The sequence below is a fragment of the Phyllopteryx taeniolatus genome, chromosome 11 (genome assembly GCF_024500385.1).
Source record: "Phyllopteryx taeniolatus isolate TA_2022b chromosome 11, UOR_Ptae_1.2, whole genome shotgun sequence".
In the NCBI taxonomy this organism is placed as follows: domain Eukaryota; kingdom Metazoa; phylum Chordata; class Actinopteri; order Syngnathiformes; family Syngnathidae; genus Phyllopteryx; species Phyllopteryx taeniolatus.
Window position 1 is genome coordinate 28,090,943 of NC_084512.1, and position 27,778 is coordinate 28,118,720.

The window sequence follows — 27,778 nt, forward strand, 5'->3', positions numbered from 1 at the left end:
AAGGTTTCCTGGCTAAATAGGGGTGTGCAACCTTTCCACGAAAAAAGTTTTAGCAAGAAGTTTTCTTTCTTTGGTCTTATTTTTTTTCAGTTAAAAATGGCAAAAATCTTTACATTTATGGAAAAAAGTTTTTTTTTTTTTTAAATGTCTCCCAAGACTACTTTTTAAAATGAAAACATGTCTCACATTCTCACAATAACTTTATTTTTTTCTGAGATAAACAGTTGGCTGGCTAATGCTAATGAACTGTGCATGCAAAATGGGGTTGTGCTGTGCTGTGGGCATGCTAGCTTGAAGCTGGCAAAAGGCGACCGCCATTTTTTTGGCGAGAGAGCACAAGTCGGTCAGTTTGGGTGATAGAACATTTTTCATGTTTATTTTGTATTTTATTTATTTGTACAACAGATTTGACATTTTTCACAAGCGCGAAGACGATGGCGGGAAGCTGAAGAAGATGAAGTAGAGGAAAACTCGCCATCTTTTTTCTTGTGCGTCAAAAACATGGTGACGCCATTTTAAAACCCTCAACCGCCAAGCAACCACGTCTTATTATTATTATCATCACTATTATTAAAAACAAGCGGAGGCCTTCATTCATTTCAACACATCAAAAAAGCAAATCAAACAATCAAAATGTAGAAAAATAAGTCAAATTTTGTCTCAAGAAAGAAATAAAGTCATATTTTAGCAACATTGAAAACAAATGTGCTTATATTGAAGTACAACAGGAGATACATGGCTATCCTCTCATTTACAAATGTGAATGGAATATTGTTTATATTGCATACAGAGCGGGAGAAAATATACATGACATATATGTAAAAAAACAAGAATCTTCCAGGTCAAAATAGTTGATGAAAGAATATGAAATCACTGTTTTCTGAGTTAAGAAAAACACCATGTTTACATTGGCTAATTTACAACTGTGCGTTAGCGTTAGCATTCGGCAACGTTTCTCTTTTGGGAGCCAACTTTTTCCTTGTTTCGAGTCCATCAGAGTAAAACGCTTTGGATTTTTCACCATGTTGTGCCGTACTTATAATAGCAAAATGCCAACGATAGCGTGGGTAGCCCGCTTGTTTTGTTTTTTTTTATTGTGAATTGTCGCTAAATAAAAAAAACAACACATTGGCAATGATAACGGTGAGGCTAACTGTTCCTGTGACACAACATGTTCTGACTTTGTCATTTAGCTTAGCTTATTTTAGCGGCAGGTCCAGTAGTAGTTTAACTGACCAGAGACATTCAGTGGGTGGCTAACGTTCAAGGCTTATATCATTATATTATCAGTTTTTTCTAATGATTATTATTATTATTGAATATGGATGTTTCCTGCATTCCAGAAAGTACATTTTTTATTTCATGGCTGTTTGATGGTGGTAGCTTTAGCAACCACGCTAGCTAAAATTGCGAGTCTAATGCGCTATTAATGCTAAAGCACAAAGCTTGACAGATGTGGTGGGGGGTGGGGATCATTTCCAAGAACAAAAACTATACAAGAAAATACAAAAAAAAACTTCATAAAAACATGAAACGTGGCTTTGAGGTTGAACCACTTCAAGTACGTACAATTACTTGATGAGTCACACTGCCCTCAGCTAGCCAAAAAAAGGCATTTTTTAAAAATCTGTGCGTCTTAGCTTATCATTCAACTTTACCACCATGCTGTGCCCGTGCGTGAAATTCGGTTGGAATGGGATGCAATCTGTACGACGGGTTTGTTTTGGAATGACCCCTGAAAATGGCCAAAATAGCAGACTTCCTGTATGTTTTCAAGAATTGGTTCTTGAGACTTTTTTTTGCGGGCCTACTCTTGAGAGACATGCCTGCCAACATTTCAAGTTGCTAAGTGAAACTGGATTCAGGTACTGAATTTTCAAACATTCCAGCGGGTGTTACAGTCGAGAAGTTCGTCTCGGAAAGATAGCTGGAAATAAGGCTAAAACGGCCACTAAAACAAAATGGCAGCCCTCCCTGTTTTTTGAACATGGGTTTTTGACACATTTGTGTGCTTTCTGCGATGTTAGCGTTAGGATACAGGCTACGCTAACCTTAACTGGAAAAACGTCAGAAGCTTCTCGCATTTCTTGACCAACGCAAAGAAGAACACACGTCGTAAAGTCGATCACAGCTGAAAATGACAAAAAACAGCAACAACCCCAAAAAAAAAATTCTAAAGTGATCCAGAGGGAATTTCGTACAGTGAGGAAGTACTGAGAAGGAAGGAAACAATTTCACATTTTTTTTTTTTCAAAAAATTTATTTTGTCAGTCTGACGTTTTTGGCCACGAGGCTACAAGTCGCTCGGTGAGGATTCAAGATGACGGCCGCAGTACCACAGCCACAGCAGTAGGGGCAGCAGATACGTCGCCCTGGCGGGTCGTCGGCGGACGGACGAATTCCTCACGACGGCGTTGGACGTGCTCGGACCGTCCATCTGAGGGTCCTAGGGGAACGAACAAGACACGGTCAACTTTTTCTCCTTACACTTTTATTGACGATAATGAGTGAGGATTATTACAATCTTTACTGTTTTTACAAACGTTAATGTTAGTTCATCCATCCATTTTCTGAGCCGCTTCTCCTCACGCGGGTCGCGGGCGTGCTGGAGCCTATCCCAGCTATTATCGGGCAGGAGGCGGGGTGGGGTGCACCCTGAACCGGTTGCCAGCCAATCGCAGGGCACATACAAACAAACAACCATTCGCACTCACAGTCACACCTACGGGCAATTTAGAGTCTCCAATTCATGCATGTTTTTGGGATGTGGGAGGAAACCGGAGCGCCCGGAGAAAAGCCACACAGGCACGGGGAGAACGTGCAAACTTGAACCCCGGTCCTCAGAACTGTGACCAGTCATCCATCGTGCCGCCTAATGTTAGTTCAGTAATTTTTTAAAATGTTTTTGACACTGTAGTCCACAAAAAAAATAAAAAATTTACAAACGCAAAAAACAATTTAAAAAAAGTACATTGCATGGTACAATACAAAAACATAAAAAATTAGAACAATTTACAAAAGTAAAAAAAAAAAGTGAAACCCATTTTTAAAAATGACAAAATAAAAACTAAATTGTAAAAAAAATAAAAAATAATTGTACAGTTTTTGAGAAATTGATGGAAGTTAACATTTTTTAACTGGGAAAAACAATAAGACATAAACCTATAAAATAAGAAAAATTGACCAGAGGGGGGAAAAAACCCCACTTTTTTTAAAATACCAATTATAAACACACACACAAAAGTAAAATCAAAAGTAAAATAATTTTTGAATGCGAAAAATTTAGTAAATGTTAAACATTTTTAAAAAGTTAAAAGTGAAATTCCAAAATTTTAAAAAGTTGTTAAAGTTACAAAAGGTGAGGAATTTATAAAAGTAACAAAGTTAAAACTACTTATTATGTAAGTTCTTAAACGTTACAAAAGTAAAAACCAAATTATGAGAAGTGCAAAAATATGGTTAAGCAAATTTACAAAAGGTAAAAAAAAATGCTAAACTAACTTTAGCTTTCAAAATTTTACAAAGTGTAATGAATATTCTAAAAAGTGAAAAAATAAAATTTGCAAAATCTATAAAATAAATATGAAAATATTTACAAAATGTGAAAATACACAAAAGTAATGTAGTGTAGTGAAAGTAGTGAAAATATATAAAAGTAAGAAATGCTTACATGAAAAATGTACAAAATGTGAAAAAATGTCTAAGTAAAGTGTAAGAAATGTACACAATACGTTTACAAAACATGAAAACTAATTTAAAAATACTACAAATTTCTAAAATGCGATACAAGTGTACAGAATTTTAATTGTACAAAATGTGAAAAAATTAAAATAGACGTACACAATATCAACATTTTACAAAAGTAGTAACAATAAGTAAAAAGTGGAAAACAAAATCTGAAACTAATTGTACAAAATGAGAAACGTGAAAAACACACCGGAGTAAAAACATTTGAAGTAGAAAATGAACAAAATGAAAAAAACAACATATTTCCACAAAAATCCCAAATTTCTAAACTGTGCTATACAGTTTGAGAATTCCGTTTTCCAAAATCGTTCGCCCGATGGCATAATTGCCTGGTCCATCTTTTTTTCTTGAAATCTGTGTAGCTTGTCAGTCATCCAGATGATGGCAATCCGCAAACGTTGAACAGACGCTCTTCTTATTTGCTCAATTTGTTGTGTTTTTCATGTTTTGAAATATGACCAAGGCAATTATGCTATTTGGCTAATGAAATCTAAACGTATTTGATATCGGTTCAAAGTCTTTTACATTTTGTCCATTTATTTACATTTTTGTCACTTGGTTTATACTTCTGACTTGAGTCTTAAACGTCACTGAAGGTTTATTTTACATCTCCAACATTGCTGCTCACTTTTCCTTAGCGTGTGTACAAAAAGTAGACTGCGCTCGTTGACGCACGCCAGAGTTCAAGGCGGCCGTCTTCCCGTGGACACAGCTAGCGAGGCGAGCGGACGCCGCGGTAAATTGAGCCGACGACCGGAGCCTCGCTCAACGCTAACAACGTTTAAATGAATTCATCTTCTTTGACGGCGCACGGGCGCATCAAAAGGTTGTTTTTATTACTTGCTAAATGCCAAGCGGCTACTCGTGTGCTTGCTAGCGTACGCTAATAAAGCTGCGAGCTAACAGGCGGGCCATCGCCATGAAATGTCACTGATTGTACATGGTGACATTTTAGCTGAACTTTAAGAGAACTCGTCGCCTTTGCCACCCGGAGGCCGGAGCCATCGCAGGTCACGTGACACCTTCGCTTGATGAGCGCGTTCAACTTCAGGTGCGAACAATGTGTGTGTGTGTGTGTGTGTGATCCTCACACTATCACACTAAGTAATACAGCGCAAGTTGAACAAAAACAACTCACCACGCAGAAGACGCTGTCAACGCTGGAGTTGGACTTCAAATTCTGAGCCTGTTGAGGAAAAACACACACAGTCAACAGTCGTGTTCTTGTTTTACGTTCCTTCCTCTGCGTCATTCTACGTCCTGTTCACCAGTAGGGTTCTTGCTTTAGTTCCACTTCCTGTGTGTTTGTCGCTAGGGTTCTTTTATGTTACACTTCCTATTTGTCGCTGGCCGAGACAGGTCACAACAATTGCAAACGCCGCAAAATTGGCACATAACAAAAAATTTGAAAACGTACATGATTTCAAACCACAACGCAACAACATTAACACACAACGGAAATGCGATAAAACCACAACGCAGTCAAGTGACAAAGTGAGCCCCCGCTCCCTCCGACTGTCTTAATTTGTCCAGTTTAACGGGGACCTTTATCTTTAATAAGGAAAAATCGATGCAAACATTATCCTAATGAAACTAAAGCTGGCGTTAGAACTATATACCTCACTGTACCCATATCACCAAAAGCCAAAGAAAACCAGAAACGATATCTTTGCATTGACTCTGATTAATAAAGTAGAGGACAAAAAAAAATTGACCGAGGCAGAAAGCTGAACAAGATTGAATGAACAAAGTTGGAAAACTCCGTGAAAGTAGGCTATTTTGGAACTATTTCCGAAGGTTAGCACTTTTGGATTGTCATAAATCATCAACATTCCAACTTCATTCATTAAAAACCCGGACGAATTTTACAGTCGGAGGGAGTGAGAACTCAATTGTGGTCTGCCTACGTGTCGCTATGCATTTCCGTTGTGTTTTCGTGTGTCGCGATGTTGTGATTGGAGTGTGTTGTGGTGTGTCGTTCGCATTTCCGTTGTGTTTAAATTCCGTTGTGCTGTGGCATTTGCAATTGTTGTGACCCGTCTCGGCCACCGTAGTTTTTTCGGTCACTAGGGTTCTTGTTTACGTTAAACGTCGCATGTGTAGCTACACTTTTGTGTTTTTCTTGTTGTATGTTACACTTCCTGTGTGTCGTAACACTTTGTTTATCTAGACGTGTGGTAAATGTCTTCTGTATAATAGTCCAATCTGAAGAGTTATTCAAATGCAATCGGTTAAAGTTGCCAGCTGATTAAGTTTGTAGAGAAATATTCCGCGAGACTTTTGTAAGCAAATGTTGTTGACGGCAACCGTGCTGCAAAGTTGATTTGCTGAGCAATCAGCATCTTCGCATTCGCGTTTGATTGTGTGGCGGCAAGAAAGCTCTGCAGGCTGCTCTTATTATGAAACAATATTAATAAGAACAAACGACTTTGGTGTTAACGCGGCGCTGCTGCTTTTCGGCCTTCGGATTTTGATGTACTGTAAGTAAGAAGTAGCCAAGGAAATGAACGTGCGTGTAACGTGGAAGCTGACCTTTCAAAACAAACGTCAAGTTGACATGATGTAAATCATTTAAAAGAAAGAAAAAAAACATTCACGTGGCTTATTTGCAATTCAAAGAGATGTAAACAAGAAAAGGAGAAGGAAATGTATTCCTGTCTCGCATCCGCACGCTTGGGCTTCGTCTAATACCTGGATGAACCCAAAAGTCACATTAGCATACGAAGCAAGCACAGGAAGACCCCAGGCTATGTGTGCGTTTGTGTGTATGTGTTCTCATCTGTGTATATTTGTATAGATTTAGTTTGTGCTGTTTCAAATCACTGATGAAAGAAGACAGAAAGTCTTTATCGCCCAAACAAAACAAAGAAAAATACAACTTTTTTGGGGCGTGAAGTTAGCTGATGGACTTCACTGATCAGAAGAACTTTATTGTAGTTTTTTCTTGTTTTTACTAGCACGGGTAGCTGAGCACCATTGTGCTACAAACCAACAAATAAATCAAATGGAGATTGTATTTCAAGGCCGTATCACCTATTCGTATGATGATATAGTTGTTGTGGTTTTCTGTGTCGCTGCTAACAACACTCACGTCACTGACTGACGTCTCGCCCGGAGGCGCGATTGCCGCTAACAGTGGCTCCGTTTCATCAACTGCGCGAGCTCAATTCCCGCTGGTGGGAACATTGCCACTCCACTAGCTACACACACACACACACACACACACACAAGTACACACCTGCAGACTTCCGCAGAAGTGGTATATACCGGGGTCGGTGTTGATGTGGTTGTCCAGGTTGTTGTTGCGGTTGCGATGGTACGGCGACGTGATGGTCGCGGTGGTCTGGGCGGGCGACACGGGCTGCCACACGCCTATGTCCGTACCGTTGCCGAAGGCCTGGATGGCGTTGCCTGTGGACGGACAGACGGACACACACGCAAACACATTTCAGAGTTAACGTAACGCTACGCTAGCACGTCGGTACGCGACGACCACGATATATTGTATCCTGTCCGATCTTGGATAGTTTCGCACATTTCGAATGCAGATGAAGTAGTACAATTACTGCAGACTTCAAGTTTTGAAGCCAAGCAACCCCTCCGACATCCCACATCGGGGTTATGGCGAACCCTCAAGAGCGTGCAAAATCCTCTCGGACCCTCCGCATCCCGGTCACCGGCTCTTCCGGTTCCTTCCCTCAGGTCGGCGCTACCGATCAATGCAAACTAGAACTAGCAGACATTCCAACAGCTTCTTCTCTCTTACCATCAACTTCTTAAACAGCTAACCTACAATTCCATTGCAACGTGCTGCCATTTTTTTGTCTTGAGTTTTTTGTCACATTTCTGTCGGGCCAATTATATATTACTCGTGCACTCACTGTAGTAGTCTCGCCACGCTGCACTATTTGCATATCTGTTGTTGACCAATACTGGCCAGAGTAGCATCTGCTCCATTTGCACACTGATTGAGGAGTATCTGCAACATTTGCACAATCGACATTGTCCCAGATGATTGCACTACTCGCTTGAAGTCTCGGCGCCCTTTGCACAACGGTCATTGCACCGGACTATTGCAATATTACTCATTCGAACTGCTCTAAGTGCTAACGGACTCTGCATCTTTTTGCACAATTGTCCAAAAAAAAAATGTCTTTATGTCTCCAAAGTGCTCTCTGTCAATCGACCGTCTGTTGTCGTACTAGAGCGGCTCCAACTACCGGAGACAAATTCCTTGTGTGTTTTTGGGACATACTTGGGAAATAAAATGATTCTGATTCTGAATCTTAACCCGAACCTTAACCCATACGCTAGGCTAACGCAAGGAAAATATTTATATAGCACATTTCATACACATGATAACTCAATGTGTTTTACATGACTAAAAGGATTTCAAAACAAAGTACAGCAAAAAAGGACAAAAGAGTACACAAATAAAAGTGCTTTAGCCCTAAAAGCCTTTTTACGCTGCATTTTGAATGCCTCGTTCATGCCGTTCAAAACGCACGGCGGGAGCGTCAAAATTGCCGTTTACCATTGCGGCGCTGCGCCTCGACTTCTTTTTTTAAACTCGCTTTATTTAACAACATTTCAACGGTACAGTTGACTTGAGTAGCATTGCTGTGCCGTCAGACAGCGCATCCAATAATAGAAAACAGCCCAAAAAAAGGGAACCCTTTTCGAGGATTGTAGAAATAACAAAGAAAAGGAACAGACTTTGTTCACGGCGTGTCACGTGGCTACTTTTTCCAGTGACGGTCACCTGGCCGGAGCGAACTAAAAACTAACGCTAATGCTACTAGGTGCGGTGGAGAAGACGAAACATGGCTGGTACTACTAAAAAACCTGAAACTGCAGACTCTCCAAATGTCATAGCGTCGTGGAAGGCAGTAGTACAATTGTGTTGAGTTGTGTTACTTTCGTGTCCGAGCTCCTCCTGTGAAAATGTGTTCGAACTCCGCCTGACCGAGACGGACGTCTCCACTTAGTTCCGCCTCCCACCTTGAATCGACATGACCGAGCGGAGCGCGGGACTCGCCGCAAAAAAAGCCTTCAGGACTTCAAGAGTCCTCACGTCAAGATAACAAGTTCGAATGCTTTCACTTCCTCGGGGATCGATAAAATATCCCGCCAACATCAAGTGTCCGCCAATGATTTAGTGATCCATCGAAATTTTGGAGTTTCATGCATAACTTCACGCGAGACCAAATGTTCAGGATAGGGTTTGGGTTTTGGTTTCAAAGGTGAAATTAAATAAGTCAATCTTTAATATCTGCCGAAAACATTTCTACGAGTGAACCATTCTGAATGTTGCCAAATCGTGACCTAACAGTGCGGCTAATTGATATCGTAACAAAACCCGTTCGCCGGGTTTCTCCGCCCATGACTCGGGAGCTCAGCTGGCTGAAGATCCAGAGCCATTTTCCAGGTACAGCCTGACTCCACTGTGGGAATCTAGGACAAAAGTAATCATCTCTTCCTGTCAGAATGACAACCCATCCAATTGTGTCCACTACTCGGGGATGAGAAAGACAACAGCAAGCGTCTTCAGCATGACATCCGATAATAAGTCGAGAACAAAACGTCCTCCATCTCTCGTGATGTGGACGTTCACGTCGGTGGTTTGGGCGGTGTCAGATCCGGTTACTGCTGAGGAGGCTTAATGAGAGGCGAGCGGACGGGTGGGAATCAAAATGCGGAAAGACGGTGAAGAATAAGAGAGAAAGAAAGGAATCCAGGATGTCCACAAGGACCCCCGAGAAATTTCGAGAACTTGTTGTCATGACAACCTGACCTGAGCTGCAAGGATGAGAGCCGAAATTGAAACAGAAAGAAAAAAAAAAAGTCTATTGTCAAGGAAATGAAGTTCCAGTCCTTTTTCCTCTGCTTGTCTTTAGTCTTTAGCTCTGTCTTGGTATTTAGTCCCACATTTGTTATACCACATTTAGTGCTGAATCCCAGTCTTTAACTCTAAATCCTACATTTTTATTTCCATGTTAGTCCTGTCTTGGTCTTTAGTCCTGTACTGTATTAGTCATATCTTAGTCCTTAGTCTTTTTGGTCCTGTTTTAGTTTTCAGTCCTTAGGCCCAGTCTTAAATCCTGTCTTTGTCCTGACTTTGTCTTTGGTGCATTCTTCTTCTTTAGTTCTAAGCCGTAGTCTTCAGTCCGAAACTTTGAGGTGATCGGAATCGGCTAAAAAAAAAAAAAAAAAAAAAAAAAGTTCTGATACATTTTTGAAAATTATTTTCTGAATTTTTAAATATGTTTTATATATATGTATACACATAGATCATTTTACACTTGAGACCATGTGATGCAGGATGCACATGTCTCGTAACAATGAGTCCCAGCCCTGGAACAAAGAGTCCCTGCAACTTGAAAATCACAGTCCAGTTTCAGATATATATATATATATATATATTGCAGATTTTTATTTGTACAGTATTTTTGTGTTCTCCATTGCTCTTGCTCTCTCTCAATATATTATGTTTCAGCCTGCCACGGTAGCCATTTTTGGAGGACGATATATTTTCTCAAAAACTATCACAATCAACGATAGCATCGTTGTTTTTTCATGCCACTGATATGCTAATGATATTATAGCTCATAATAATTCAAGTACATTCTTTTGAAGAGAAATTAACATTCAATTCTAAAGAAGATTGAATAGTGGCATTGTAATGGAGAGCAATCAATAAAATATCTTAGATAAATCAACAATAAACAGCAACAAAAAAATGTCTTGCCAAATTTGAATGAACACAGAAAACAACACAAAAAACACCACGTATGTACTCCAAAGCATTTGGGCTTTGTCACTGTTTTTAAATCAGATGCCATACATTTGAATATCACTGTTATTTCTTTAGTCTTTATTTGTATTGATGGTATGAATGTTGTGGTGTTATGTACTGTATCATTTCTGCTTGCTTTTGAAAGAGAGATTTTAATCTCTCAATAGGCTTTTACCTGGTTAAATAAAGCATGGGATATGAAATAAGGACAACAAAAAAGATGCACAGAGTGAGATGTGGAAACGTTTTGCCTACACGGTCGACAGTTAGAGCGAGCCGTAAGATACTACAAACTTAAGTCTGCAAAGCCTGATGTAATAACACACGATGTGGTCAAAGAGCGAGCGACAGGTTAGCAAATGTGACCCTTTTCAAAGACTTACCTTTCAAATAGAAATCCAACGCATGAAATAAGTGCCAACAGACCCTCAAATATCACATTTGTTATTTGTGGGCCATTTTTCTTGAAGGTGTTCTATTTTTCCATTGAAATAACTGTAATAATAACCCCATTGAAGCTGAATTCAAACTCTTTTCTCGTGTTGGTGTGGAGAGACGTTGGCCTCCCACAGAGTGGCAGCCATTGTCGGACAAAAATGCGCCCAATTATCCTAAACGCATCCGTTGGCATCATCACACACTTGCCGTTTGTTTGTTTGTTTGTTTGTTTGTTCGTTCGTTCGTTCGTTTGCTTGTCGGCTGAGCGGACTCACGCAGGCACGTGTTGTCTGTGAAGAAGGTGGCCAGCCTGTCGCACTCGTCCTTGTTGTTGCCGCTGTTGCTGCAGTCGCAGTACGGGGACACACTGATCTTGGGCGAGCGAAGGTAGTTGGGCGTCATCACCGTGCCTGCACACGCACAACAGACAAAACGTATCGGTCCGCATGCCTTCAATATTACATTCGTGAGGGGGCGCGGCCTGTTTAAGCAAGTCAATCAATGACATGGCAAAATTCTCCATCCATCCGTTTTCCGTACCGCTTATCCTCAGGCGGGTCGCGGGCGTGCTGGAGCCTATCCCAGCTATCTTCGGGCGAAAGGCGAGGTACACCCTGAACCGGTCGCCGGCCAATCGCAGGGCACATACAAACAAACAACCATTGGCGCTCACATTCACACCTACGGGCAATTTAGAGTCCTCAATCAACCTAGCACGCATGTTTTTGGGATGTGGGAGGAAAGAACATGCAAACTCCCCACAGGCGGGGCCGGATTTGAACCCGCAACCGCGAGGCAGATGTGCTAACCAGTCGTCCACCGTGCTGCCTCAATGTAGTTGTTTTCATGGCAACGTCATGTATTTAAATGGGAAAATAGACTGCATGACAAAAAACAAGAAATGATTGTAATGGCCAAATATAGCATTTGAAGACAAAATACTATAACATTTGATAATTGTCAAGGTAAAATATCGCCTGGGAAGATTAAAAAAATGAATGTTTTTGAGTCCTAATATACTGTTGCCCTTTCCTGTACAAGTACAGTACGTCTTAATAGGTAGGCGTCTTCAGGAAAAACAAAACATCAGCAAATCTATGGCAACATGTTTTATTTACCTGGGAAAATTGCAATTGGCTGGCCACTTTTGTGACATTCTGAAGCATTTGGGGGGGGCAAAATACACGTTTTGGTGGTCGGCCATTTCATTTGCTCATTTGTGTCCAAATACGACACAAGAAACTCATCCGATCGTGCTTTTGTCTCCTCGGAAAAGAAAGGCCCCACATTAACGGTAAACACGCAATCGGAAAAGATGAACACTGAACATGAAGGATGACAGCGAACACTTCCTCATGTCGAACTTTTTAGATCGAAGACTTCTCCCGGTGCCGAACCGAAAGTCTCGAGACGCTCGGACGATTCTTGCGTGTTCCCGTGATGAATAACAGCAGTGTTAACCCGTTGATACTGTCAGCGTGCGTGCGTGCGTGCGTGCGTGCACGTTCGCAGGAAGTGGAGTGCAGCGGAGGAGTGAAGAAGCGAGAGCAAGTAAATTGCTTCAGTCAGTGATTCTTCACTCCCTGGCGCTGGCCTCGCTCCAGGACCTTTAGCCTTTTGGTTAGGGGCGGGGCTACGTCAGGACGTTGTGCCAGTGTGCGCTTGTTTCGCAGCGGGGTGAGCGGGGAGGGGGTAATGAGGGAACCTCCGTGAGGACAATGTGTGCGTGTGTGCGTGGGCCGAGGACTTTGCTCCGGTTTCGATTTAAACGGCAACTGCGGCTCTCCTTGCCCACATGCGAGGGCATGACGGTACCTAAACTGCTCCCTTTTTCACCCGAAGTTCGCTCGAGTCAAACCTCTCGTGTGTCTCGCAACATGCGAGGCCAATCGAGCGGATTCCGATTGTGACATGACTCCTTTCACAGGTAAACATTTGAAGTTCGAAGCGGCGCTGCGCGTCACACAACGAGCGTCGACTCACCGACGAGACCCGAGTAGGCCAGCAGACAGTCTGCGTAGTTTTCCTTCAGGCAGCCCGACAGCGAGCGCGGCTCCGACTGGCAGTTGGCGAAGAAGTCGGCCAGACGCGACCTGAAACACGGCCAAAATGATTACATTTCACGGCAAACACATTGAGCAGTTGCGGTGGAAAGCTCAAGTGGCAACACATTCAAACGAAGCATACGACTCTGTTCTTCTTCTTCTTTTTAGACCGCAAGTCTCACAGTAGAACTCAGCGCTGCCCGGCATGTTGTGGCACAACTTGGTACTACACTGAAGCTGCGCAACTCTAATGTCAGACTTGCCTGTATACGGGGGGGAAAAAACCATAAACAAAATGTTCACTTCCAAATCCGTGACATAGCGGCGGCGGCGCGAACGATGAAGCGCGATACGCACATTGTCAGCGGCGATCGGTCAGATGGTCGCAGTCTGTCAGCAGAGAGCGTCGGCCATTTTACAAATGGCTGACATACGGCAGAGCGAAGCGGAGGAAAAAGCCAGACTTTAATTCATCTCTCGGCCACCTGACAAATGGACCGCCGAGTGCGTGACGGCACCGGAGCAAGACGGGACGCTAACGCGTCGCCAGCTCACAATTTACTGCGCAGTCAGTGTGTGTGCGTGTGTGTGCGTGCGTGCGTGTGCGTGTGTGTGTTGTGAGCCAATGCCTCGGTCCAAATGGAGCTCATTTATGATGCTTCAATTTAATTCTGGTGAACCACAAGCTGCAGGCTCCGGAGACCGCCAAACACACACACACACGCACACACACGCACATGGAGGAATGGTAGTGATGAGATCACTACATTCGTGCTGGGTCATTAGCATTAGCGTGTTTACGTCGGATGCCTGAGGTCAGCAAGGTAGTCAGCAACACACGCACGCACACACACACGCACACACACTGACTGCAGAGCAAATTTCGAGATATCGAGAGTCCTGTGATATTAAAATGTTAAATTAATGATTTAATCTCATTAAATAATTGGTTGATTGATTGAAATAATACAATTAACAAAACATTTATAAATGGTGTAGCGGTCCACGCGCCTGACTTTGGTGCGGGCAGCGTGGGTTCAGTTCTCGCTCAGTGACGGTGCGAATGGTTCTCCGTGTCTACATGTGCCCTGCGACCGGTTCGGGGCGGAGTCCGCCTTTCGCCCGAAGTCAGCTGGGATCGGCTCCGGCGCCCTGTGACCCTAACCAGGATAAGCGCTGTTGGAAATGGATGGATGGATTTATAAATGATCCTTTTCTGTTTATTTATTGAATATGGCTAATGAATTAAAATGAAATTAATGATAAGTAATGCAATTCAAACATATTTTTTTTAAATAGGTATTTTATTAATAAAACAAACCATTTTACATATTTTACGTGTATTTGTTTTACTCATCTTCTAATAACCTGGCCCATTTGCCCAATTTATTTAAGTATTTACAAGACATTCAATGACAAGTCAATGTTAAATGTAAATGTAAAACAGTTTATTTTACATTTTAGTTTTAATCTTATTACTTACAATCAATCAATTGACCCATTTTGAATGAGATAAAGTAGTCATTCTCAAAGTGTGGTACGAGTTCCGCTGGCAGGTTATTTGTAGTGCTACGCAAAAGAATTACTGCCCAAGTACAGTTGAATTGTTTGTATTTTCCTGTATTTAACTGCTGTGTTAATGTACATTAACAATGACATTCAATGTACCTTTTAGGAATAAAACCTAAAAAAATCTCATTTTTGGGATGAACGCAACTGTATGTTCACGTTGGTCATGATGGTGGCACTTGCAGGGCAAACAATTTTTCAGGTGGCAAAAGTTTGAGAACCACTGAGCTAAATGAATTAAAAAAACAAACAAGTACATTTGAACAAACCCAGTTTAAAAGCGAAAAGGGCAACGTGCGTGCAAGCAATATTGCAGGCATGGTGGATGAAGTCAATGGCGCAAACGGTCACGGCACCTGCAGATGTAGTTGGTCCTGCACGAGGCCTGCAGCTCCAGACAGTTTGGCTTTTGCTTCTCCTCGTAGGAGCAGACGGGCACGATGGTCTGACGCCGGCGCTCCGAGCACGCCGTCTGGTCGCTGAGTGGGCACGAGCAGAACATCATCCCGTAGCTGTGCTTGGGGGGAACCTAACAAGCAGACCACAAGGCGGCGACAACAACAACAATCAAGACAATTCTACTCTTCTTTTTAATACAGTGAAACCAAAGTTCAACCAACTTTGCTATGGTACATAGAGGAATGTTACGTGACTGGACTTGATCCGAGATGTAAACCTAACCCGCTAACCATAAACCACTAGCCCTAACTGTAGCCCCAACCCAAAGGCACTAATCCCAATTTACTAACCCTAAGCCAATAACCATAAATTCAGACCTGGGCCTCAGCAAAGATCTCCCATTACGTTGAACACACCGCCAACACAACAAAGGTCTTCATCAGGGGCAAAAAGTGGAAGGTCTTCGACTGGCCAAGTCAATCACCGGACCTTAACCCAATAGAGCATGCATTTGACCTCCTGAAGAGGAGACTGAAGGGAGAAACCCCCAGAAACAAACAAACTGAAAGAGGTTGCAGTAAAGGCCTGGAAAGGCATTTCAAATGAAGAATGCAACAGTGTGGTGAAGTCACTGGGTCGCAGGCTTGAAGCAGTTATTTATTGCAAGTAAGGGTTACGCCAACAAATGTGAAATGTTATTCACTGAATTTGATCATGTCTGTTCCAATAGCTTTGCTCACTTGAAAAGTGGGTGACTTCAAACAAAAGGTGCTCTGTCCTAAGTTGTTTCGAGATGTAAATACCATGAAGTAAAAGTTGGATTTCTGAACTTTTGTCTCATATTCATCTTTTGATCTCTAACCCAAATGTCTTCAGTACACAACAACCAAACCAAAGGAATTGACCTTGCCGCTCCAAGACTTTTGGAGGCGACTGTCAATCCATTTCTAGCCAGCTCAGTGTTTTTGGGATTGCATCACTCATGGATCTTAGAACTTTCAAAGATGGAGTTTGGGAAAATGGTGTCACAACAGGTCTTAGTTTTGGTTGACTATTGAGGCCTTTTGTCTTGGGTGCTCAGGACGTCTCCGTACCATTTTAATTAATGACAGCATAATCAAAGAAGTGATTTTTAGCGAATTACATTCGCAAATACATTTTGAGGAGGTGTGGCGTTGACATTGGTGCACAACATTATATAATAGCAATATAAGGTACAATACCCACTTTAACAATGCAGTGTTTGATAACTGGAGAAATATGCTGGTTTTTTATTTTCTTTTTTTTATTTCCTGTAAAAGTGAGATTTTTGAGATGCGAGAATTCCGCCGGACATCGACAATAAGAAAAGCGACACGTGAAAGCCAGCGTTTTGCTGGATGACTCATGAAAAAGAGTCTAAAACATTTGTTTATGTACTGTAGTTGAGCGGACTGCGAACGTGTCAAGGACGATAACGTAGGCGTGAAACCAGACAATCCAAGCAAGCGGCGGTTTCTGTCTGCTCCTGTGTTTATAGATCTTATTTACAACGATTGTTCCCACTTAAGTCGCACGTCGAAGCTCAACGTGGGTATTTATCATACCGCACATCACATGAAGCCACGGGTGGAAAAAGAATCAGGTAGAAGTACCGATTCAACTCTTTTACTTATTTAAAAAAAATACTCAAACTAAAAAGTACAACATATGTTTTTATTGCCATAACTCTGTATATCCAAGATAGTTTCCCTTTTATTAACGTACATGTGGTCAGACTAAGAAGAGGGGAAAAAAAATCACGTTAGATGTTACATTTGGCATGTTGTTGTTTGGTAAACCAAGAGCAAGCTAGTGATGGCTCAACATATATGCTAGGTTGTAAACTGACTCACAAAAAATGCTCAATTACAGAAGGAACAATGAACACAACTGGAAAAATACACCTTACTTGTACACAACGTGTTTTGTCAGATTAGACTAAATTAGTCATGCGATTATGTTCATTTTTGTATTTTATGTTGTGCTGCGAGCCAAAATGTGGATTACGAGCGAGCTTCAGAATCGCCGCCACTAGGTGGCAGCAGAGAGCATGTCGCAACATCCGTCCTATCAAGGAGTTACTCTTAATCTGTAAAGGGCGGAAAGTTAAAAAGTCATCAGAAAAATAAATACTCAAGTACAGACAGCTAAAAAAGTCATCTTGAGTGAAATAATCACGTATGTGTACTTTGTTACCTTGTCGAAGAACTGTCTGAGGGCCTTGTGGCACTTCCTCTTGTTGCAAACTTCGGCGGTGGAGACGCGGCTGGTGCACGGGCTGATGTAGGCCGAGCGGTACTTCTTGCACGTGTCGTTCAGGTTGCAGGCCTTGGCCGCGTTCAGGCAGTTGTTCTCCCGAGCCACCGCCGGCTCCCCTGAGGCCGGGAGAAGAGAGAACGAGTCAGGACCGAGCGGAAATTCCACATGAATTCTGTCACTCGTGATACTAGCCGCAGTCATGGAACACACAAGCGCTACTTCTTCTGAAAGCCACGTCAATCCTTGTTTCGTCCCCTAACATCAACCCTTACCACCTTGCAGTTGTCTTCTGTGAATTGTTGTTAGAAATGTACAATTCTGACTGTCTGCGAAGCCGTGAAGGGATCTGAATGTGCTTGGATGAACGACTCGAGGACGACGCTGTTTGTGTGTAGACGCCGCACAGTGAGCTGTCGAATCGAAAAAGCACACCAATGACGTCATCGGTTAGTTCAAGTCGACTCGACTATCATCAGCGTAGCGTCGACTACAAACAAATCTGAAGTTGCTCAACCCCTAACTCTAACCCTCTTCTGGAGTGTTCTCCTGAAACTAGGGCAGTAATCCTAACCTACCAACCCACGTTAACCCGAAACCCCTTTGCGAGATTTCCCAAAAGGCTAGACCCGAACACTGATCCACGAACCCCAACCCTAGACGTTAGCCTCTAACAAAACACCTAAGCCAAACTCACAAACCCTCAGCCTAGACCTAAAGGCTAACCCACTAACCCACTAACTCTTAACCCTAACCACTAACACTAATTCTAGATGAACCTGACCCATAACCTTAATCCACTAACACAAACCCACTAATCTACTCACAGTAAACCCAAAAAATATGAATTTATTACTGGACTTCAAACGATCCCTTTCATTCCCTCTTTAGCGTACAGTGTGTTTCCTAAATGCAAAGAGTCCAAGCTACAAAACCAGAACCTTTGATGCTATCGCCTACTTGTTGCAAGGCAGAGACAACAGAAATATCCAAATACATCGATTACATGATTATCAAAAGTCTATCTTGCTGGAAAACATGAAGCGCCACACTGCGTTTGTTTCCGAATGCCCTCGTCCGGCCAGCCTGCACGAATTCCCAGCGATTGGTCTCTCACTTGCACGGCCGCGGTGCCGCTTTGCTGAAAATGGAGCAAAAAGAGTCAAATTAAGCAGTGCCAATTAAGCAGAGGGGAGGGCCAGCGTGACAAACATCTGGGAGCAGGCGGGCGGGCGGGCGATGAACTGAATTAAAAAGTGTGCTAATGAGAAGCAATACTTCAAACGGGCCGAGCGAGGGGGGATGGAGACCAGAAGTAGTCCAAACGGGAACGGGTGGCCGGGTTTGGGAGGGGGAGGGGTAACGAGGTTGACCACGTGCTCATGTATTCATTAACAACAGATCATCAAACCGGGGGAAAATGGAGGAGGATGTATGGAGAACAGGAGATTTCGGGTCAGGACTGGCTGTTCCTTACATGCGACAACAATTTCCGGTTTCCGGATGAAAAAATGAGAATCAAAGTGATCAAGGAGGCTGCAAGGAGTAACTCATAAACTCTGCAGGATTTTCTGGCAAGTACGAGCTGGGTCCTGTGAAAACAACCTCCCGTATCCTGACAAAGGATGAGAAGAATCTCCCATATTCTAATGGGAAGACAAAGAAGTGTTTAGTGAGGCGGTGAAGAGAAAATTAAAGCAGTTGCAGACATTTCTGGCAATGTTTTCCTCTATCCTACATGTCACATCAACCCCCTGGGATATGATGAAAAGTTGAGTAACAAACGGTCAGGTGATGATGCAGGAATTTCGAACAAGTACTGATATCCCATACGCTGATGAAAAAAACGAGACAGAAAATGGTCGGGGTGGTTTCGGCTACCTCTGGAAAGGGCTGGTTTCCTTTGGCATGTGAGAAGAAGGCAGGCTGCAGGAATTTCTGGCAAGCACTGGCTGTGTCCTACATGTGACAACAATCTCCCATATTCTCCATGAAAAGACAAGACCAAAAGCGGTCAAGCAAGTTGAACTTCAAATGAGCTGCAGCAATTTCTGGCAATTATTGACTGAATCCTACATGTCACAACAACCTCCAGTGATATCATGAAAAGTTGATTAAAAAATGGTCAGGTGATGATGCAGGAATTTCTGATTGTGTCCTACATGTGGCAACAATCTCCCATACCCTGACGAAAAGACAAAATGAAAAGCGGCCAAGCAAGTTGAACAGCATATGAGCTGCAGGAATGTTGTGTCCTACACGTAACGACAATCTCCTGTATTCTTCATAGCGCCAGGTTTTAGGGTAGCATGTTTTAACAACGGCTTAATTTAGCACATCCAAGCGCTCGCAACTCCCCAAAAGCAAAAGAAAATTTAACGAGGAGGAAGGCCTGCTCCTCCTCATCTTCACGGCTCTCTCCGGACCTCGGTGACGTGACGAGACGAGACGCAATTCCACATCGATTCTTGCGCCGGCGGCTCCTCGGAGGCGGCTTGCTGTTTTTATGTCGGAGCCGGAGGAGGAAACTGCGGGCATCGCGCGGCTTGTTGGGCAAGAAACAATCGATGCTCAATCTGCACTTTTTCACCCCCCGCAGAATCGGACCCCCGCTAAGGCAGCGCCAGTCAAGTGCGGGCAGACAGCAAACCTAACCTAACCCTAAAGTCACAGTTTTAAAAAGTCAAGGTTTCAAAATCGTTATCAAAATATTATAGACTTGCTACCGAGGCAGAAAACTAGCATGACCAACAACAATTCATTTCCACGCTGACGTTACTTTACAAAGCGGAAAAGAGCAGGAAAGAAACTTCTCATATCCTGAGAAACAAGCACTCTGACTGTGGAAAAATCGATGTTCTTTTCGTGTTCACTAATGTACACACAGAGCACGTTCAAACGAAAAACCTTTCACATTGAATCCGCACTAGTTTTGCTCACATCAGAATTCTGAAGACGAAGATTGGCTGTGACTCCGCCGTCAAAACAAAATGAACGTGCAGCATTGCAGCAAGATGTAATAAAATAACAAGACATGTTTTCATTGGCTGTTTAAGTACACAGAGTTGAAATACCCCCCCCCCCCCCAAAAAAAAGTAAATACAAATTCCGAATTGTATGACGTCAATTAAGGACATGAAAGGCTCCACTGTAGTTGTCAACAGCGCCCCCTGGGGTCAGAAGGTATACGACTGCAGGCCGATGGCATCGTCGCACGCTCGCACGCACACACAGACGCAGGGTCGGGGCCGGGGCCATCTGGACGCCTGGCAGGGGGAGCGAGGACCCCCCGGTGGCTCACGTTTCCAATGCAGCTGCAAATTGATTATCACGTCTCCTGTTTCCTACAGTCCCGACGGCCCCCCTCCCCCATTTAGCCAGCGGCTCCCCAAAACCGCCCCCCGCCCCCTCCGCCCCTCCCTAATTATAATCAGGACGGTGCCGGGTCGAATGGTGACCTCCACCACGACAACATTCCCCTGAACACAATGACCCTTTCTGATTGCCCCCATCGTCATCGTTTTGGGGTAACGTGAAGAAGTGCACACATTTCAAATTCAAATGGATGCATTACACTTCTTTACAAATCTGAATTTCAGAGACAAGCTGGGCGAGACCCTTGAAAAGGGTCAAGAATCATCGAGTTCATTCGTTCATGGAGATTCCATGGCAAATAAGGAAAAAGGAGGCCTCATCGCTCGGACTGAGGAAGACGAGGAGGGCGAGGAGGAAGGCTGGCTGCTCATTCTTTCTTTCCCAAAAACAATAATAAGAAGAAGAAGCAGAAAAAGCATCTCCAGTGGCGCTCTGGGGTCTCGACTTTGCGTGTCGTTAATAACGAGCATCCCGGCACAATAAAGCGGCGCGGCAGCGAGTGAGCGCGGCGGCGGCGGCGGCGGCGCTTGTCGCAAGCAGCATAAGTCACATTTGCAGTAATTGATCCCTGCAGTGTTGACTGCAGTCCACAGTTTCGCCTCCTCGTCGTCGGCGGCGGCGTCTCGGCACTTTATTGAGCTTTGGGGCCCAGCGACGATAAAAGACAAAATCACACTGAGGAGTCGGTGACGCTTTCAGACCTTCGTCGGAAGACGCTTCACAATAATAGCGAGGGAAGGAACAACAACAACAACAACAACAACAAAACAAGACGCTTAGCTTCAAAGGCCAATTAAGCCTTGCTTGCTTTAAAACTTGAACTTGAAACCACGACACTGCTTCAACCCAACATCGAGAGCCCTTAACCCGGGTATATAACCCTCAATTGAAACCCAGGCTTTAGCCCTGAATTTGAAAGTTTCTAACCCCAATTTGAAATCCTAACCTTGTCTTGAGGCCCATGAGCCAAGTGGCTCCGTTGGAGTGAGCGTTAGGGACAACGGCGGTCCTATCTTGAATAGCGAGACCCACTTTTGTCATTTACATTTCCCGATGCCAATAGAAAACTAATTCACGTGGCATTTTTTTTTGTGCGGCCGCACATATCGCACACAGCAGAAACCTCCCCTGGACAAAGGCGCTTGCAGGAGGCAAACGTAAAGGAGTAACCTACTTTGTTTGAAGCTAAGCTAGCTTCATCAGTCCTTGAGCGGCGTCAGCACCAAACCGCTTCGCTTGGCGGAGATGTCCAACGGCGCTCGACGGGGAAGAATAAATGGCAGCGGGAAATCTTTGCTGCAATCATTCTGCAGCGAGGGGAGGCTTTCATTAGTGACGCTCGACACCGCACGAGTCGGCCCAAATAAAGAAACACGACACTACACTTAGGTCTCTTTAATGAGCTCCACAAACGTGCGCCAGCTCGCTTGGCTGACTCAGTAAACTGCAGTAATAGCAATCGTTTTTCACAGAGGATAAATAATACATCCCTGTGAGTATTATTATGTTGTGTGTCTCCACGTCGAAGCACCGTTTGTGTAAGTGGGCTCCCTCTAGTGGTGTGCAAAAGAATCACTGCCTGAATTTAGTTCAGTTCGATTTAACATATGTTCAAAACATTTTTTTTTATATTTAGTTATGTCCATCCATCCCTTTTCTGAGCCGCTTCTCCTCACGCGGGGTTCACCCTGAACCGGTCGCCAAACTCCACACAGGCGGGGCCGGGGATTGAACCCCGGTCCTCAGAACTGCGAGTCAGACGCTCCAACCACTCTTACCCCATGCCGCCTATTTAGTTATGTATCGTTTTTATTTATATTTTATGTGCAATACATTTGAATCATTGAAGTAAAAGATGTTTTTCTGACATTCAAGCGCAGTGTTAATGTTGAAACTGTGCAAAATGTGACAGTGGCTTACAAGAATATAAATATATATGATTTTAGGACTGATGTTGGTCGTGATGGTGGTACTTGGAGAGCTAAAAGTATTTCTTGAGGTGGTAAAAAGGAGGCTGTAAAAAGAACCACTTAGGAACCACACAGTTAAACAGTTACAACACCGATTCGTTAGCCCGTCTATGGCGTTTTGCATGGTGTGTTAGCATTAGGCTGGCGGAAGGCACAGTTGTGTAAATCGTGTGCTTGTTTTAAATACTCAAGGTGTAATTGACTTTATTTTATATTTTGTTTGTTTGTTGGGAGTGACAAATAAACAGCTTTTGCACTTATTTCAAGAATTGCACGCGCGTCAGCTGTGCGATCTCTCTGTCTTGCGGCAATTTTAAGATATCGCAGGTGGGACTTGAAGCCTAAGATGGATGACACCGAACTTGTCGGCCAATTTAAAATTTTTGGGACTGGAGGTGTCCAAGATGGAACATCCGGAGGTGAGCAAGATGGATGGAGAGGCCTGACCATGATGAACGACTGGAGACAAGTTTGTTGTGCGTTGGGATTGTGACAGAGTGTGTGGTGAGTTTTAAAAAAAAAAAAAAAGGTCAGCTCATGGAGAAAATCCAGACGTGAACAGACAACATGGACTTAGATGGGGAGGGGCCAAAAAAAAAAGATAAAAACACAACTTTGAAGCATAAACCTTCATCCAAAGTTGACTATAATGTTGAAGAAATGGTCTTTATTATAAAGTTTTGGACGTTCCTTGACAACATAACCTGTACACACACACACACACACACACACAGTATATAATGTATATAAATGTACATACTCCTCACACAAATGTCACTCCACTCAAGTACTACAAGTACACTGCTCACTGAAGGCTTATTAAAAAAAAAATACTAGAAGTACTTATCTGTACATAATAGTTCTCAGAAAAGCAACAAAGGGAAACACAGAAGTACGACAAGTATTCTAACTCCACACAGGCGGGGCTAGGATTTGAACCCCGGTCCTCAGAACTGTGAGGCAGAGGTGCTAACCAGTCCGTCACCGTGCCGCCTATGTCGTAATACACACAAGGAATTTGTCTCCAAGTAGTACAAGTCTTCTTTGCCATGGAAAGTACTACAAGTACTGATAAACATTCCGCGTACTGATAAAATATTCCTCACATATTGTAGGAACACAAAAGTAGTACAGGTACAGATAAAACACTACTCATAAAAGTGTCACATAAAGATACGAGTACTCCAAACGTGCACACACACGGCAGTTGTTGAGGTCACGGCGATGAGACCAGTTAATGAGGACTTAACGAGCGTCCGGCGACCAGGGGCCGCTTTGCTCATGATGACTTCCCCTCACTCCGTCCGTCCGTCCGTCCGTCTGTCCGCTCGCGCTCTCCCAACAAAAGCAACAGTGTGCTCATATGTGCGCTAATCACATGAAGCCGGGATGCTGTCTGCTTTCACGCACATGCATGCACACGCATACTACAGTAGTGCTACTACAACTACATGCCCTACGTCCTTATCAGACTGAAAGAAGGGCAAATAGGAACACCTCATAGGAATATTTGTTTTGTACTGTTTTATGCATCACGGAGGTCTAAATGAAATCTGGTTGAAGTTTGCTTGCAAAACAGGTGGATTTGAAACCCGCTTCACCCTATTTTGAGGGGCCGGTCCTATCTGATGCCAATGAGTGTTCACCACGACAACTGGGGACGAGGCCAGGGGCTTCTCTGTGTGGCACCGAAGCCCAGGGTGTGGGACCAAAAAGAGAGCATATCCATTTTCACTGGTTGGGGCAGCACTTCATGGACTTGTCAGTTCGTGTGCTCGTCCGTCCATGTGGAGGACGCGTCGGCAAACGCAAATACTGTACACCTCCAGTATTTGGAGGCAAACGTTTGAAAGAAGGTCCGAAGTGGATGTTTTTGAAAAAAATCTAATGACTGTGATGGATGCCACGTAAAGAAAAAAATAAATACAAATGCGTTCAGGACTTCAAATCCAAAGCAATGACATCACATTTAATGAGGCAAACATATCAAATCCAATTGATGGAATTGATTGGAAAATAATCAATAGCGACAACCCCGAGTTCCAATTAGCCCTCTCTGACGGGTTGATGCCCGCGACTGCATCGAAATACGCTACAAATATATAAATAAATACATAAAGTGCAACTAATAAAGTTGAATCCAGTGTTATATTGCCTCTTTACCATCATCTTTCTTTTCAAGTACATAGTAAACGATAGATACAATGGCAATTTTAGCTTGTGACATTTTGATCATTTTTTGCTCATCTTTTATTGACTCCTTTTTATTTTTAGCTGCTTCAATAGTTCAGAGTGCACTAAACCAACAGCATGCCTGCTTGACTTACAACTTGGCAGTTGTGTCCCTACATTACGCGACTTTTCTTTTTTTCCAGGCAAGCGACTCGAAGCTTTAATTCTGGCTGAAGTCTGCCGTGAACTGAAGCTATCTGCTGAGCAAAAAGGCATTCGAGACCGTTAGCTAAGCCGATAGCTCAGTGCGTGCACGAGGAGTTGTAGCCGGACGTCTGTGTTATACTGCCCCCAGGTGGCCAAGGCGTGCACACCAGAAGGAGCAGCATAATGTCCATCGAATAGATCAAAACAGTTGAATTCTTTATACTCTAGTTACATTATGATTTTATAGCGTATGATAGCTAAGAGTGCTATTTTTCCTCATTAAAATGCACATTACAATTATTTTTTGATGGATTCTTGGCATTTCCATTCGTTTGAGCGGGGAAAGATGGTTTGGGAGTGTTTTGCGTCATGAGTGTCGAGACGGAACAAATTCAATTTGTATCTCAAGTCACCGCTGTAATTCTCGTTGCACTTCTCCAATGCTGCGGTAGCTCTCAAGTCTTAGCATTAATTTTTTTGCCAGCGTCTTGACTTTTAAGTCCATTCTGGTGGCCTATCCAACCTCGCCTCCAAATCAAGGCAAATAGAAAGCACTCAAGCTAATCACGGCGGCCTCCGTAGTGCCCGCGGCCTCCTTCCGTTTGGCCCGAGTGCAGCGGTCGCCAGGCGGCCGGACGGCCACTCGATCAGCACTCGACGGCTTTTACTTTGCGCCCGCAAACGACCCGAAAGCCCGATTAACGAGGACGACGCGGCAAGACCAGCTGGCGTCCGGATGCGCTTTGATGGACTTTGATCAAATGTCCGCGAGATGTCGACAAGCTCTTTGTTTTCGTCTCGTTTACTTCAATCAGACGGCGGCGCCTTGACCACTAAAGGTTCACACAGGCGACCTTTCATCGCTAAGCTACAGCTAAATGCTAAATGGCTGCAGGACGTCAGAAAGTCTCGAGACATTTTTATTTAGTTCCATTAGACAATACCTTGACCACTAAAAAGTCAACTTTTCACCGTTAAGCTACAGGTGAATGCTAAAAGTTCACTCGGTCAACTTTTTATTGCTAAGACACAACTAAATGTTAAAATGTGGAATGGCTAAAATGCTAAAAGGCTGCTGTATGTCAACAAGTCTCCAGCCGTGCTCGTTATTGTCACCTCATTTAGTTCAACCAGACACCTTAACCACACAAAGTCAACTTCACTGCTACAAACTGGCTGCAGGACATCAACAAGTCTTCAGATGCGCTCTTTATTTTCACCTTGTTTACTTCAATCAGACAACTGCTTGAAGTTCACTCAGTTAACTTTTCATTGCTAATCGCTAATGCTAAAATGCTACATGCAAAATGTCTAAGGGACATCGAAAAGTCTCGAGTCCCGCTTTTTATTTACACCTAATTTGATACAGACAATGCCTTGACCACTAAAAAGACAACTTTTCACTGCTAAGGTTCAGCTAATGCTAAATGGCTAAATGCTAAAATGCTAAATGGCTGTAGGATGTCAACAACTCTCGAGACGTGCAGCAATCATCCGACACGCCTTGAGGTTCAACGACAACTTTTAAGCGCTAAGCTAAAGAGCTAACCTCGTGACTTTTTTGATTTCACACACACACACAAATATTTTTAAAGGCTTTCTTCCCCTTGTTGCCATGGCAACCACAAACCAAGACCTGACCTACAAGATTGGTTGATTGGTTGTGTGTGTATGTTTGTGGTGTGTGTTGTGTATGGTGAGTGCACGTGTGCGTGTGCATGTGTGTTCGTGGTGAGTGCGCGTGTCCTGTCCAGATGCCTGGCTGTGGTTTATGGATATTCATTAGAGAACCATTACAGCTGAGGTTACACGGGACAGGAGGGATGTTTTATCTGGGAACGCATAAAAGATACAAGACACAAGCGCGCACACGCACACGCACACGCACGTCCATATCTCTTGACACGGGAGAAATGAAAGCGTCGATCATCCGTGTGGCGGCGACGGACCCGCTGATGAGAAGCAAATCCGGCAAACACATTTGTTACAAAATGCAGGCCGAGGAAACGCCGTCCCCAAGGCGGCCGTCGGCGACTAACTCGCGACCAGGCATATCCACTTGTATGCCTTTCTGTGACTCTTCCAGTCTCTCTGCAACCTGCCGATGACACTGTAAGCCAGGACTACTCGATATCCGGTCGGCTGTGTGCATCAATGACAAAGTGAGTAGCGACACAAAAGTGCACTGTAAGTGCCGTCTACTATTTTCATATTTCTCCTACTAGTTTTCCATTTTTTTCGACTTTTACTAGTATATGTTGTACTTTTCGTTTAATATTATGCCGTACTTTCTATTACTCGTGTATGTTTGATCTTTTCTTTTTGAAAGCAGTCATAATAAGAGTGGCTATTTCTCTTTGTATGGTTCAAGATGTCGTGAAGCGAGGACTGCACATGTAATTCTGTGAGACGTGCTCGCAAAGCCGGGAGAGCACAAAGCGGCCTGGATGTCATCAAGCGAGCGTGCCGTGTAAACAAGCAGCAGCATTAAACACATTTAACACCTGAGGGCTCCTCGCTGGGATTTACATGCAATTTATTATTATTTTTTTTCTCTTCTAAAGTGACGACAGATGTGCGTTTCAATCTAATTGCGCCGTTTCAGCAGTGGCGTTGGCCCATTAGAAGGTTCATGAATCCTGCGGGCTGACAGCGCGCCTGTCCTCCAGACGCAGTCCAGATGTCCCGGTGGACCCGAGGAGATGTTCCCAGGTTGTAAAGACGGCGCCAAAGATAAACAAGACGGCGGGGGGCGCTGAGTCGAGGGGAGCGCAACCGACCCC

At 43.6% G+C, this 27,778-nt stretch overlaps 1 protein-coding gene across 1 annotated transcript in view; it reads right to left on the reverse strand.

Annotated features, from left to right (window-relative positions):
• Positions 1-303: 303 nt before the first annotated feature.
• Positions 304-27,778, reverse strand: part of gfra1a (gdnf family receptor alpha 1a) — a 65,701-nt gene continuing 38,226 nt past the window's right edge. Inside the window, 7 exon segments of the mRNA XM_061789861.1 lie at positions 304-2,446; positions 4,886-4,933; positions 6,986-7,158; positions 11,257-11,391; positions 12,965-13,074; positions 14,952-15,124; positions 17,212-17,390. Of these exon segments, the coding sequence (XP_061645845.1) occupies positions 2,294-2,446; positions 4,886-4,933; positions 6,986-7,158; positions 11,257-11,391; positions 12,965-13,074; positions 14,952-15,124; positions 17,212-17,390 (971 nt within the window). The 3' untranslated portion in view covers positions 304-2,293.